Source organism: Miniopterus natalensis, chromosome 18 (assembly GCF_054644295.1).
Source record: "Miniopterus natalensis isolate mMinNat1 chromosome 18, mMinNat1.hap1, whole genome shotgun sequence".
NCBI classification, from domain to species: Eukaryota; Metazoa; Chordata; class Mammalia; order Chiroptera; family Miniopteridae; genus Miniopterus; species Miniopterus natalensis.
In genome coordinates, this window is record NC_142098.1 from 39,645,308 (window position 1) to 39,659,163 (window position 13,856).

Below are 13,856 nucleotides of genomic sequence, written 5' to 3' on the forward strand. Positions count from 1 at the left end.
AGTAGGGGGCATTGAACAGGGTGTCCTTGGAGGAGACAGATGGACAGGATATCTGGTGGACAGCGGGGTCCAGGCATGGGGCCCCCCTTGGGATACTGAAGCCCATCGCTCTAGATCCTAGAATGGGCATGGGGATTTGGAGACGGGGAATATTGCCAGAGGCAAGATGTTGACAGAATGTGGGATGTGTGTTGGGGTGGGACATTTGGGAGGTCCAGAACTATGTGAGAATGAACTGTTATGAGGGTCAAGGTTAGCTGTGATGCCATTCAGAAAGGCATAGCATAGAGGATTGTGGGCACAAGAGAATGTTTTCAGAATGAAATGTCATGGGAGTCTAGAACCTTCTTGAGTACCAAACGTAGAAGGATCTAGAATGTTGGCAGTGAACAAGTATCTGAAGGGGTATAGGATGTTCTCAGGAATGGGCATTCACAGGACATGAATATCATTGGGATGGGATGGAGGCATCAAAGCATTCACAGATAAAACATTTGGATGGTGAGCTGAGTTTATGCTGAAACAATTGGGAGACCTGAAACATGTCTGGGTTGGGACTCTCGGGGGACTGAGGTATTTCAGGGATACAACGTTGGGTAGATTGTGATGCTGGCAGGGACTGAGTGCTTTTGAAACTCAGTGTCAGCTGGGATGGGACATTTTGAGAACATGGACCGCTGGTTCAAGTGGAATGTTCTGGAAGGGGCAGAGAAGGGCTGGGCAAACTGAGGAACAGGGGCTCGATGGATGGAAGGAGGCTGGCAAGTTGACCCGCCTTTTATTGTGGGCCCTTCGTCCATTTCTGCTCCTGAGTTTTCTGTTCTCGGATCGTTTCTTGAATCCATGAAACATACTGAGAGACTCGGGTGTAGACGCCAGGCCGGTTGGGCTGCCCGCATGGGAAGTCTCCCCAGGAGATGATACCGTGGAGCACTCCGTTACAGACCAGGGGGCCTCCCGAGTCGCCCTGAGTGGGGGAGACAGAAAGGTGGGGTCCGTGCTGAGGCCAAACAAAGGCAGAGATAGGGACTTGTGGGGAAAGAGTAAAAGATGGAGAGAGACAGGCACGGAGGCATGTCAACAGCAGGATCTGGGCAGCCAGTGTCAGTCAAAGCCCAGGCTTAAGATGAATTATATTTGCCATCCCTGGGGACTCCTTTTTGTCTTGACCTTCTACGCTAGGGGATATCTCACCTTACAAAGACTGGTTCCCCAAAGGCTAGAAGCAAGTCCTTTCCCCCTGGCATCTGTCCCCACCTCCATCCTGGCTGCCCACCCTGGCCCCTGGCAGCCCCCCCCAGCCCCACGTGGCTTCACCTCACAGGAGTCCTTGCCGCCCTCTTTGGTGCCGGCACACAGCATGTTGCGTGTGATCTTCCCCGGGTAGATGTTGCGACACTCCTCATCGGAGCGCAGCTGGATGTTGGCACACTGCAGGGTTTGTGGAAAACTCACTGGGGAGGAGAGAGAGAAAGGTCTTAGGGACATCTGTCTTGGACAGGCCGTGAGGTGGGAGTTCAACAGGAGAGTTGGCAGAACACAGAGATGGAAAGAGGGAGATGGGCGGAGAGATGGAATATAGTTCAGGGGAAAGTGACGGAAGAGACAGAAACGGGGGGGGGGGGGGAGAGTGAAAGGAAAGAAAAGTGGAGGGAGAGACGGGTCAAGGAACTGAGCGAGAAGAGATGCACATGGGGAGGTAGAGGAGAGAACTGACGCAGAGAGAGTTGGGAGAAATAGGGAGACACAGGAGCAACGGAGAGAGCTGCAGGAGAGTGGGAGGTGGGGGGAGAGATGGGGCATGCTGGGCATGGACAGAAAGGTACAGAACAGGCCGGGAGAGCCCTGGGGACAGCACGGGGCTCCACTGCTGGAGACCAACTTTATGTTCACATATATATAACTTATACACAGAGTATATAGCTGCTTACATTTTATTATATTTGATAACTACCTATCAAAATATTTACTTTATAAATTATATATTTATGTATGCATTTAAGTATATTTACTCATAATATACAACTTATATACAAATATATTTAAATAAATGCATATAGAAATATAATTTAGAAAATAAATCTAATTTTTATAATTTGCATATTTATATAAGAGGTATAATGTATATTTTTATAAATATTTACATAATATATAGAATATACTATAATTTTATATACTTAAAGACATAACTATATAGTATATGATCTATAACATTACATAACTTTATATTTATAAATTTATATAAAGTATATATAACATAACTTTATATAGTTATAAATTTATATTTATATAAGATATAGACAAATTTATATGTTATATGTAATATATGTAACTATATTTTTCTTGTTTCTTTATAACTATATATTTTTTATTTTCATTTTTATATATAAAGGAATCCTTGTCCTGGCCAGGTAGTCAAGGTTGCAGGTTCGATTCCCAGTCAGGGCCCACACAAGAAGCAACTAATGAATGCATAAATAAGTGGAACAACAAATCAGTATTTCTCTCTCCCTTCTCTCTAAAAATCAACAAATTAAAAAAATAAAGGAATAAATAAAGGAATCCTCTTCCAACCTACTCTCCCGTATCTGCCCCTGTTTCCCCGGTCACCCTGTGAGACCCCAGGCCACCCCTGTGGATACCTACCCCGGGGGCTGATGGTGGTGCCCCAGCCGGACACCCGGCAGCAGGTGCCGGCGGGGAGGCAGTCGCTGTGCGGGAGAGGCAGTGTGCGGATGCGGCTAGTGAGCAGCACAGGGGCCTGCAGCTCCAGGAGCATGATGTCGTGGTCGTGGTTCAGGTGGGTGGGGCTGCTCTGGTACAGGGGGTGGGGGATAGAGCGGACCACGTCCCTCACCTGCTCGCCTGCCTCCCTGTGCCCCAGGGCGTGCTTGCCCAGGTGGACTCTGTATCCGCTGCGGGCACAGGAACAGGCTGGTTAGAGACGACAGGCCCCATCCCAGCTCTAGCCTCTTCCCCAGCTCACCTTCCTCATCTCCAAACACATCTCCCTCCACATCAACTGCAGTCCCATCCAAATCCTCTACTTCGAGTCCATTCCCACCCCCAACCCTCTCTCTCCACCCAAATCTCATTCTCACCCATTCCCCTCCCAACCCGAACGAACTCCCCACCCAGTCCCATGACCAACCCTACCCCATTCACCCTGGCCCCACTTACTCCTTCAGACAGTGTGCTGCCGTCAGGACCCATTTGGGGTGGACCAGGACTGCCCCACAAAGCAGCCGCCCCTGCACAAGCAGGGCTGCCTGCCAGGGCTGAGAGTGGGGAGCGCAGGTGTAGCCACCTGGGAGAAACCCATTGGTCCCATTGGTGCCATTGATAATCTTGGAATATTCCTGAGAGATGCCTGGTAAAGAAGAGACGATGTTAAATAACTGCAGTTCAGGCAGAGGAGGAGGTGTGGAGGTGGAGTCCCTGGGCTTGGGGGGAGGGTTGGAATTTGCCCTTGGTGACCAGGAACTGATGATTCATTTCTTGGGCTCTGGGAGTTGCTGTTTTCTAAGTAGTGGAGATAAGTCAGGGCAAAGAGATGACAATGCCCTTTTCCATAGAAGTGCCATACCCTCCATGGCTGGGATGAAGGCAGAGTTCACCGAATGAGGATGCTTCTGATGTGCAGAAGTCTGGCGTTCCCTCACCTGCATTTTCTCTCATCCCACCATGGGGATGGATTTCAAAAGGTAGAAGTGAGATGGACCTCCACAACTACCTAGGCAACATCCACCCACCCATCTACCCACCCATCCACCCACCCATCCACCCACCCATCCATCCATCCTTCCATCCATCCTTCCATCCACCCATCCATCCACCCACCCATCCACCCACCCATCCACCCACCCATCCACCCACCCATCCACCCACCCATCCATCCATCCATCCATCCATCCATCCATCCATCCATCCATCCACCCACCCACCCATCCTTCCATCCATCCATCCATCCATCCATCCATCCATCCATCCATCCATCCATCCATCCATCCATCCATCCATCCATCCTTCCCTGTATCTATCCATCCATCCCTGTATCCATCCATCCATCCATCCATCCATCCATCCATCCATCCATCCATCCATCCATCCATCCCTGTATCCATCCATCCATCCCTGTATCCATCCATCCATCCCTGTATCCAACCATCCATCCATCCATCCATCCATCCATCCATCCATCCATCCATCCATCCATCCATCCATCCCTCTATCCATCCATCCATCCCTGTATCCAACCATCCATCCATCCATCCATCCATTCATCCATCCATCCATCCATCCATCCATCCATCCATCCCTGCATCCATCCATCCCTGTATCCATCCATCCATCCATCCATCCATCCATCCATCCATCCATCCATCCATCCATCCATCCCTCTATCCATCCATCCACCCATCCCTCCATCCATCCATCTTTCTAATACCTATTTACTGGGTTCCTCTATGGTTTTAAATATCATCCATAGGCTAACTACTCCCAAATTCAAAGTTTGCAGGAATCTGAATCATCTGACCTTTGCTAATCTTTTTGACCCCACCTCCCACCTCTCTCCTCTTCACTCACTCTGTTCCAGTTTCATGGATCTGTTCCTCAAACAGACCAGACCCTTTGCACTTGCTGCTTCCTCTTTCTCAACAGCTCTTTCTCCAGACCCACACTGTTCAATATGGTAGCCAACTAGCCACGGGGGCTATTTAAATTTAGATCCATTAAAATGAAACTTAAAAAATAAGCTCTTCAGCCACACCGGTCATATTTGAAGTCCTCAAAAGCTCCAAGTGGCCAGCGACCACCACATTGGGCACTGCAGAGACAGGATGGAGCTAGACCTAGCATAGTGTCTGGCACACAGTAGGTGCTCAACCAATGTTGTATGCACCAGGCACTGTGTCTGGCCCTGGACACAGCAGCTGAAAATGGAACAGAGAAAGTCCAGTCCTGAATCTGCCGCTTTCCAGCTGGGTGATCCTGTTACAAGCTGCCAACCTCAATCTTAGCTATAAAGTAGGGAACAGTTTCATCTCTCATTCAGTAAAATATTACATCTAAGACACACACTGCATTCAGTAAGTGGGGACTGTTGCTATTATTAGCTGCAGCAGGAGGGCCCCAGCTCCGTGGCCGGCAAGTCCCTTCCCCACCTACGTAGCAGTGGGATTAGCCAAGTGGTTCTCAAAGTTGGGGACAAAAGTCATTGGTGGGCACAGGGTCATTTTAGGTGGTACAGGGATGAAGCGTAATTAACATCAAATTGCATCCTCAGACACCGTGTCACTGCCCAGTTCTCTTCAAATTCTGATTTTATCGATGGTGCTGATATGTTTTTAACACCTCTCTAATCCTCTCTGAGCTCACTTAAAAAAATGTTTTCATTGATTTTTAGAGGGAGAAGAAGGGAGAGGGAGAGAAGGAGACACACACACATCAATGAGAAAGAAACATTGATCAGCTGCCTCCTGCACGCCCCCTACTGGGGATCGAGCCCACAACCCAGGCACGTGCCCTGACCCGGAATTGAACCTGAGACGTCCCTGTGCATGGGCCAACAATGAACCAACTGAGCCACACTGGCCAGGGCTGACTCACTTTTTAAAACCCAAAGGGATGCCCTGGCCCATGTGGCTCAGTGGGTAGAGCATCGGCCCAAGTACCCAAAGGGTCACGGATTCGATTCCTGGTCAAGGGCAAGTACCTGGGTTGCAGTTCGATCCCCAGCCCCTCCCTGGCCCTGATCACGGGGGTGCATGGGAAGAGGCAGCCAGTGGATACATCTATGTATCTCTTCCTGTCTCTCTCTCCCTCCCTCCTTCCCTTCCACTCTCTCTAAAAAAAAAAAAAAAAAAAAAAAAAAAAAAAAAAAATCAATGGAAAATATATCCTTGGTCAAGGACTAACAGAATAAATAAATAAATCCCAAAGGGAGCAGAGCCCTCGACCTGCAACCTGAAATTTCTTAAGTTGAACCATCTGCAGTTACTGTTTGGGGGAAGGTTAACAATTTCAGGTGGTCCAACCCAATAAACATACTGTCTTCATTTCATTGTGCAAGATTTATTTCTTTTTCTCTTTTATTTATAGCAAAGAATGCAGTTTTCCACTTAGGACCATGATATAAACTTTACTTTTAATATGCTTTCATTTAAGTTAATAATAATAGACTCGCTTGGCTGGTGTGGCTCAGCGGTTGAGCATTGACCTAGAATCCAGGAGATCACGGTTTGATTCCTGGTCAGGGCACAGGCCCGGGCTGTGGGCTCGAACCCCAGGCGGGGGGCGTGCAGGAGGCAGCCGATCAATGACTCTCTCATCACTGATGTTTCTCTCTCTCTTCTCCCCTCCCTTCCTCTCTCTGAAATCAGTAAAAATATATTTAAATAATAATAATAATAATAATAATAGACTCTAAGCAGACCATCAGGTTTAAAATAATGAAGATGGACTGCCAGGACGTGAAGTCCAGGATTGGGGGGCAGGGACAGGGCAGGCATGGGTTAGGATTCTGACTCAGGCACCACTGCTGTCTTTGGGGCAGGACTCTCCTGTCAATCTTGGGTTTTTCAGCTGTGAAACTAGAGTAATTATAGTTCATGTACCTCTTAAGGCTGTTGAGGATTCCACAAGCCAATGCATGTGGAGCTCCTAGCCCAGGGCGGGGCACCCAGGAGGGGCTGGGGACTTGGGCAGGAGTCCTGGGAGTGTAGCCAAAGGAGACAATCCACCCCACCTCTAGGCCAAGGGGTGGTGCTGGGTGCCAGGTGCCCTTGGACCCCTCCCTCCGTCAGGTTTCAGCTCAAGGGTCTAGTCCTTGGAGGGGGCCTTCCAGGCAGGGAGCTGCCATCCCTAGGCTCCTGGCTTGGCCCCTTGAAGCCATCCCCTCCTGTAAGGATTGTAACTAATTACTCACTAATTATTTGGGTAATTGTTGGAATGAGGTCTGCACCCGCTAGGCTCTGTCTCTGCTTACACATCACTCGGCACATGGCCAGGCAAGCAGAGCTGTTGTTCTACAAAATTATTATTCAATTTACTGGGGTGACATTGGTTAATAAAATTACATAGGTTTCAGGGGTACAATTCTATAAGACATCGTCTGAATGAATGATGCATGAGTGGGAGAGAGGGCTTAAATGGGAGGGGATCAACTCCGGGTACAATCAGGTAGTTCTGGGGTCACCCCAAGAATGAAAGGAAGGACTGGAAGGTTCTGGAAGGGGCTGAGAATGGATAGAGAAGAGTACTAATAAAGTAGTAGTGACGACCAGCTTTCCATCCATTCTATCTGCCGGGCAGTTGGCGCAGACAGGTGTTACCTCATTTTAATATTCACAACAGCCTTTCGTGGAAAGGACTGATCCAGGGGTGGGCAGAAGCAGGTTTACAGAGTTTGCTCCTGTAGCATTATTTAGTAGTCATCGTATTATTTTCCATAGGAACACCTGGAAACCTACTTTTGCCGGCCCCTGTACGTTCCCATTTTACAGATGGAACAACCGAGGCACAAAGAAGCGAAGGCACTTGCTCAGAGCGGCCGCCGCAGGATTCGACCCTGCGCGTGCGCGGCTCCTCCCGCTCAGGGAGGCCGGGGGCGTGGGAGGCGCAGCCGCGGGGTACCTGGGGGGCTGGCGGGGGGATTTCCAGCGCAGAGCCGGACAGACAAGGGGCCTGGCGGGGACAGGGGGATGACCCCAGCCGGGAAACCAGGTCACTCAGGGATAAGCCGGAAGCTTTCGGGGCTGTCCCCGCGGGACCCTGCCCGGATGGGCGGGGGCGAAGCTCGCGGCCTCCACGCCCCCTCCCCACGGGGACCCTCCTACCATTGTCTGGGGTTCGCCACCGCGCCTCCGCCCCCGCGCATTCTTACCGCCTGACAGGGCCGTGGTCAGGAAGGCGATCACCGGGGCCAGGGGCCACATGGCGGCTGGCGTGGGGCGGGACGGGCCTGAGGAGTTGAAGGGAGGCGTGAAGGGCTGGCCACCCCCATCTCTGACCCCCCCTTACCTCTGCTCCTGAACTTCCCAGCTGTAAGTCTCCTTTCACCCTGAAAACCCTCACCCAGGAATCAGCACCTCCTCCCCAAAGTCGGGGGGGGGGGGGGCTGTGCACACCTAGGGCACTGGCCTGCTGCTCCCCAACCCTGGTCCACCCCTGCCCTCCAGCCAGCTGGGTCCCTGGTGCACTCTCCAGCCCCCCTCCCTGTCCCTTGGCCCCCCCAGGGTTGGCTCTGGCACCTGGTCCCGGGCTGAGGTTCGCACCTTCCTGCGGCTTCAGCTCTCCATCCCTGCAGGTTCCTGGCTACAGCTGAGCCTCGGGTTTCCCTCGTCTCCCTGACTCAGCGACGTTCCCCTTTCCCCTTCCACCTGCCTGCCCTCCTCCCCTCCAACGCTCCAGCCCCGGCCCCAGGCGCAACCTACCTGGGCGAGGGGCCCGGGCGAAGAGCTTCTGCAGCCAGCTGCCTCCAACTTCAGCCTCGACCCATGCCTTTTAACCCCTGACGCCCTCCCCCAGCGCCCTCAGCATTTCCCGGTCGCTGGCCTACCCCTCTCCACCCCCAATGGCTCAGCAGGCTGCGCCAGGCACCCCCCAGCCTGGGCTTGGCCCTCTGCTTGGGGGTGGAGCTTTCAGGACAAGCTGGGACCCAGATTTGGCTCCGCCCAAGCCGGAGTTGAACCCACTGTGAACTTTGAGGCAGCAGGACCCACCTAGAGGGAAGAAGGCCCTTCACTGCCTTCCCCAAACCCACCCTCAGTCCTCAGGACCCTTCCTTGTGACATAACTCACCTTCCAACCTCCACTCCAACCCTGTGCATGTTCTTAATATACATCAGCTCCCAGAAGGCCGTTTTCCACCCTATTTCCATCTCCCTCCCTAATTTCAGCCATACCTGTGGCCCCCCTGGCCTAGCCCTCAAAGCCAGTGCCATCAACAGCTTCATCTCAAATTTATCTCTCAACATCAAATCCAACGCATCTGAATTCCAGTTCTTAGTCTCATCTCCAGCCCCATCTCCCATCTCCAGCCCCTTTTCTTTGAAAAACACTGGGATGCCCCAAGTTACTCCCCCCCACCCACCCAACCATCAGGCACAAGAAGGGAATCTTCAGGTAGGTGATTGAAAGTCACCCGTCCTTGAACTGGAATGGAAGCAGGGATTGGGCCTGGGAAAGCAATGTTTCAGATAAATGGCCTTTTGGGAGCAAGGTCAGATGGGGTCAGAGGGAGTCCATGGGGACATGAGGCGGGGGAGGGATGAGCTCCGGGGGCTGGGAAGGGGGAAGAGGAAGCAGGAAGAGGGCTTTTGGGAATGAGTAGGAGTCTCCTGGAACTGTGCCTGGGTGGGGCTGTGAGTTCACCCCAGGGGGTGGGGGGCAGGATTAAGGATTAAGGGAGGACCGAGGTGGGGTCAGGATTTGGAAGAAAGCCAAGGATGGGGGCCAGATGAAGTCTGGAAGGAGAGCAGTGGTGTCAGGTTAAGGATATTTGGGGAAAGTTTAAGTTTGGATATAGGGATCAAAACTAGTGTTAAACGATAACTTTCTAAAAAGGATCTAACCAGAGGATAAGGGGGGGGGGGGGTGTATAAATGGTGATGGAAGGAGACTTGACTTGGGGTGGTGAACACACAGTACAATATACAGATGATGTGTTATGGAATTGTATACCCGAGACCTATATAATTTTATTAAGCAAGGTCACCCCAATAAATTCAATAAAAAATATAAAAGGATCTAACCATGACTCTCCTATATATAAAAAATGAACATATATCTAAGATTTCATTTTGATTCATTAATAAATGATATAACTAGCAAGATGTTACAAAGAACCACACATGTATAGGCAATAAGGTTTTGCTGAAATGAATTTATAAATAGATGTAAAACTGTCCTGTTCCACATGGTGGGGAAGGAAATTGTGCTTCTACTTGACAAAACTCACTTGCATCTCTGGACAAGAACTGTTTGCATTATGAGCTATCTATAATTTACAGAGTTGTAAAGCAGCTCAAAGACAGTAAACGAAGCAGAGACCTCCCAAAATCAGCTGATCCATCTAGTTTTCCATTGAAGACACTTGTTGCATACATATCAAGGTATTTCACAATTTTTCCATACACAAGGGAGAAAGTTTTTGGTCAGGTTTAGGATGGGTCAGATGACAGCATTGGGAGTGCGAGTGAGGGTGGGGGAAAGAATGGGCATGCGGTGAGGATGGGGTTGGAGTTGGCTTAGGGGATGGGGTTGAGTTGTGGTCAGAAGGGATCTGGCAATAAGGCTGTTGATGGAGTCCTGTTGGATTGGGACTGGAGATGGGGCCAAGGCTGAAGTTTTGGATGGGGAGGTGTTGAAATACAGTTGAGCTGGTGTTGTGGGTTGACATTGATAATGAAGACCAGACATGACATTGAGCATCTGTGTTGAGGTAGGGTTTTGGCAGGACTGGGCTGGGCCATAGCTGTGAACTCCTCTCGAGGTGACAGAAAACCAATTGTCCTTCTGCACCTTGGAATTCACCCCTCACAGGCTGGAGCCCAAGGTGGATACCGAGTTCACTCTTTCCCGGTAGAGTTGGGTTCTGGCTGGGTGGCAAGAGGGAGGATGCCAGGTTACGTGAGGTGACAGGCTTGTGTGGGAAGCCAGGGTACCTGTGCCCTCTTGTGGCCTGGGTCCACACTTCCACAAAAGCCGTTCTCAGTTGGGAAGGGCTGGAAGGAACCTGGAGTGGGGGTGGCTGGCATTGGCATTTGCTGAGGGGTGAGTGTGAGGTCAATGCTGATATTAGAGCCCATGATTGGCCGGGACTTAGGTTGGCTGACTCTCATTGAAGTGAAGACATGGACCCACAGAAGGCTGAGCGTGTTCCATCTCCTCACTTGACCCATAAGATGACCGCAGACCATGGGGGACAGCGAGCTGCTGAGAGTCACACACTAACTAGACCAGGTGTACTGTCTCTCAGATCAGGGTCTTACCCCCTTCAGACAGTAGGGCCAGGGAAAGAAATACTAGAAAAAGAGACAGTGTTCCTAGTGGTGTAGAGCTGAGACTCTGGAGTTCAAGGGCACTCTGTGCCTCAGTGTCCCCATTTGGTGCTATCAACAGCACCTACCTCATACAGGAGGGTTAAATGAGTTAATATTGGAAGGTGTTTACACAAGAGCCTAAAGTGGACCTAGGGCCGCAAATGTGCTTGTTAAGTAAGTAAAGCTGCAGATGGAGGCAGCTGAGGTTCCTGGAAGCCCCACCCTAGCTTGGCTTCAAAATGGGGTTCTTTGTGAGGCAGGAACTGGAAGTTCTGGTTGGAAGTGCTGGCTGGAATGAGAAAGTTGGCCCCACAACCAGGCCCAGAGGAGAGGCCCTGATACAAGAAAAACAAAGGGATAAATACACAGAGATAGACAGACACAGTGGGTGGGAGAGGATGGGAAATGCAGAGAGAGAGAGAAAAACACAATGACATAAGAGATAGAGAGATGTCCCCGGGAAAACCAGACTTGAGCTGCGCAAACAGTCGAGAACCATGAATTAATTCTTCAGAGCTGGATCCCTGTGTTACAGATGTCCACCCCCTCCCACATTTTTCCTGTGCACCACTTTCCACCTGTCAGAAAATAGCAAAAACTAGAAAGGTCCGCTTTGCCACCTACTTGCATGTGTGCCCACATCCTCTGCTTCCTCTCCTATTTCTTTTTTTTTAACCCTCACCTGAGGATATTTTTTCCATTGCTTTTCAGAAGGAGTGGAAGGGGGAGAAAGAGAGAGAGAAACATCAATGAGAAAGACACACCTATTTGTTTCCTCCTGCACCCCTCCCCCCCCCACTGAGGCCGGGGAAACAAACCTACAACCCCGGGTCATGCCCTTGACTGGGAATCGAACCTGCAACCCTTCAGTGCACAGACCGACGCTCTAACCACTGAGAAACACCAGTCAAGGCTAAAAGAATTTTAAAAACCTCTCCAACTGCCCTGGCCAGTGTGGCTCAGTTGGTTGAGGCACATACTCAGGTTTCTGGTTCGATCCCCGGTCGGGGCACATACAGGAGGCAAACCAATTGATGTTTCTCTCTCTCCCTCTCCCTATCTCTCTAAAAATCAATTTTAAAAAATTGATTTTAAAAAATAAAATAAATAGCAAATAAAATAAAAACTTCTCCAACCTTCATGCCCTCCTGACCAAAGTTTTACTCCCCTGAACTGCAGCTCTTCTCTAAATAGTTGGCTATGCTCACTGTCCGCAATTTCTCTCCTCTTGTTGTCCCTGGAGCCCTCCCTCCCAGGTTTCTCCCCCACTGCTCTGCCAACTGTGCCCCTGTTAAGGGAACCAATAACTTCCGTGTTGCTGAACCCACTGGCCAGCCCTTTAGGGTTCACCTTACTTGAGTTAGCAGCAGCGTTTAACGGCTTCTGGGACGCTACACCCTCCCGGTCTTCCTCAGAGCTCACTGGCTGCTCCTCACGGTGGCTGACGCCGTGTCCTCATCTCCCCAGTCTCTATGTGGTGGGGCATCTCAGGACTCAGCACGTAGAGTCCTCTTCTCTCCTGTGTCTATACTCAGTCCCTTGGTGATCTCATCTGGTCTTGTGGCTTTAAATACCATCCACACGCTGACGACTCTGGAATTTGGGTCTCCGGCCAGACCTCGCTCTAGAACTCTTGGCTTAGCATTCAACTGCCACAGCATCTCCACACTCAGAACCAAGCTCCCGTCTTCCACCCCTCTCACGCCCCACACAGGCTCCTCTTGCGGTCTTGGTCTTCTCAGCTGACGGTCTCCCCATCCTTCCATTCCTTGGCCCAAACATTTCGTTCTCGCCCCCGAATTCCTTCTCTCATACCACAGACATCCATTTTGTTACCAAACCCCGTCAGCTCTACCTTCGAAATAGATCCAGAATCTGCCCATTTCTCAACACCTTCCATCCTTGCCACCCTGGTCCCTCCCAGTCACCATCACCTCTCACCTGTAAGTTTGCTATCTAGTCTCCCTGTTGGTGTCCTTGCCCGCCTACATTCTATTTGCGACACAGCAGCCAGACTGACCTTTGATAAAGTCAGGGCAGGTCACTCCTCTCCTCCAAACCCTGCAATGCTTTCCACCTCACTCAGAGTGAAAGTCAGGTTTCCTTAGGGTGACCTACAAGGCTCTAGTCTAGGCCATTGGCCCCAATCGCCCTCTGGTGTCATCTACCCTCTCTCCTCCTGCCCCTCTCATGCCAGGCACACTCCCATCTCAGGGCCGTTCCCACTCTGGGAACCCTCTTCCAAACCAGATGTCTGTGTGGTTTCTCTTATTCTTGTCACCCTCTCCACGAAGATCTCCTTGACTCTTGGAATTGGGTCTCCCAAGACAGGTTCAATGAATCTCCAGACTCATGGAATTCAGAAAAGCTGCTACGCTCATGGTTTTGGTTTTATTACAGCAAAAGGCTACAGATTAACATGAACAAAGGAACACAGCACACAGGGCAGAGCCCAGGAGAGACCAGGCATGAGCTTCCTGTGGTCCTCTCCCAGTGTCGTCATGCACACGGCACTGAATTCTCCCAAAGATGACGTTTGACAACACATGTAAAGTGTTGTCCACAAGGGGAACTCACCTGAGCTTTGGTGTCTAGGTATTTTATTGGGAGTCGGTCATGTAGGCTTAGCTGTCTGCCTTTGCGGCTGACCTTCTTCTCTGGGTCCTCCAGAAGTCAAGCTGGTACAGCATGCTCTGAGGACTCCACCAGAAGTCACCTTGTTAGGATAGACTCTGGGGCATGGTCCAATGCCCCCAGGTAAACAAAAACAGGATATTGCAGAGGCTTAGTGGTTATCTCCAAGAAACCAGG

General features: G+C 50.6%; 1 protein-coding gene across 3 annotated transcripts; it reads right to left on the reverse strand.

The window, feature by feature from the left end:
* Positions 1-778: 778 nt before the first annotated feature.
* On the reverse strand, positions 779-7,937 carry KLK13 (kallikrein related peptidase 13). 3 transcript variants are annotated; one of them, XM_087827324.1, is made up of 5 exons: positions 7,886-7,937; positions 3,181-3,370; positions 2,866-2,915; positions 1,318-1,454; positions 779-967 (listed from the first exon to the last, which is right to left on the reverse strand). In XM_087827324.1, the coding sequence occupies exons 1-5, from the start codon at positions 7,935-7,937 to the stop codon at positions 779-781; spliced, it is 618 nt and encodes a 205-aa protein (XP_087683450.1). The 3 variants fall into 3 exon arrangements, with proteins under 3 accessions (XP_087683450.1, XP_016061455.1, XP_087683451.1); XM_016205969.2 differs by having other exon boundaries at positions 2,647-2,915; XM_087827325.1 differs by lacking the exons at positions 2,866-2,915; positions 3,181-3,370.
* Positions 7,938-13,856: the final 5,919 nt, after the last annotated feature.

What these genes read in the sequence shown, in the direction of transcription:
- KLK13 (XM_016205969.2), bottom strand. Translation starts at nt 7,937, where the DNA reads ATGTGGCCCCTGGCCCCGGTGATCGCCTTCCTGACCACGGCCCTGTCA. An exon ending in GACCACGGCCCTGTCAGGCG is followed by an intron (nt 3,371 to 7,885) that starts GTAAGAATGCGC and finishes CTTCTTTACCAG; the next exon opens with GCATCTCTCAGGAATATTCC. An exon ending in GCAGCACACTGTCTGAAGGA is followed by an intron (nt 2,916 to 3,180) that starts GTAAGTGGGGCC and finishes CTGTGCCCGCAG; the next exon opens with CGGATACAGAGTCCACCTGG.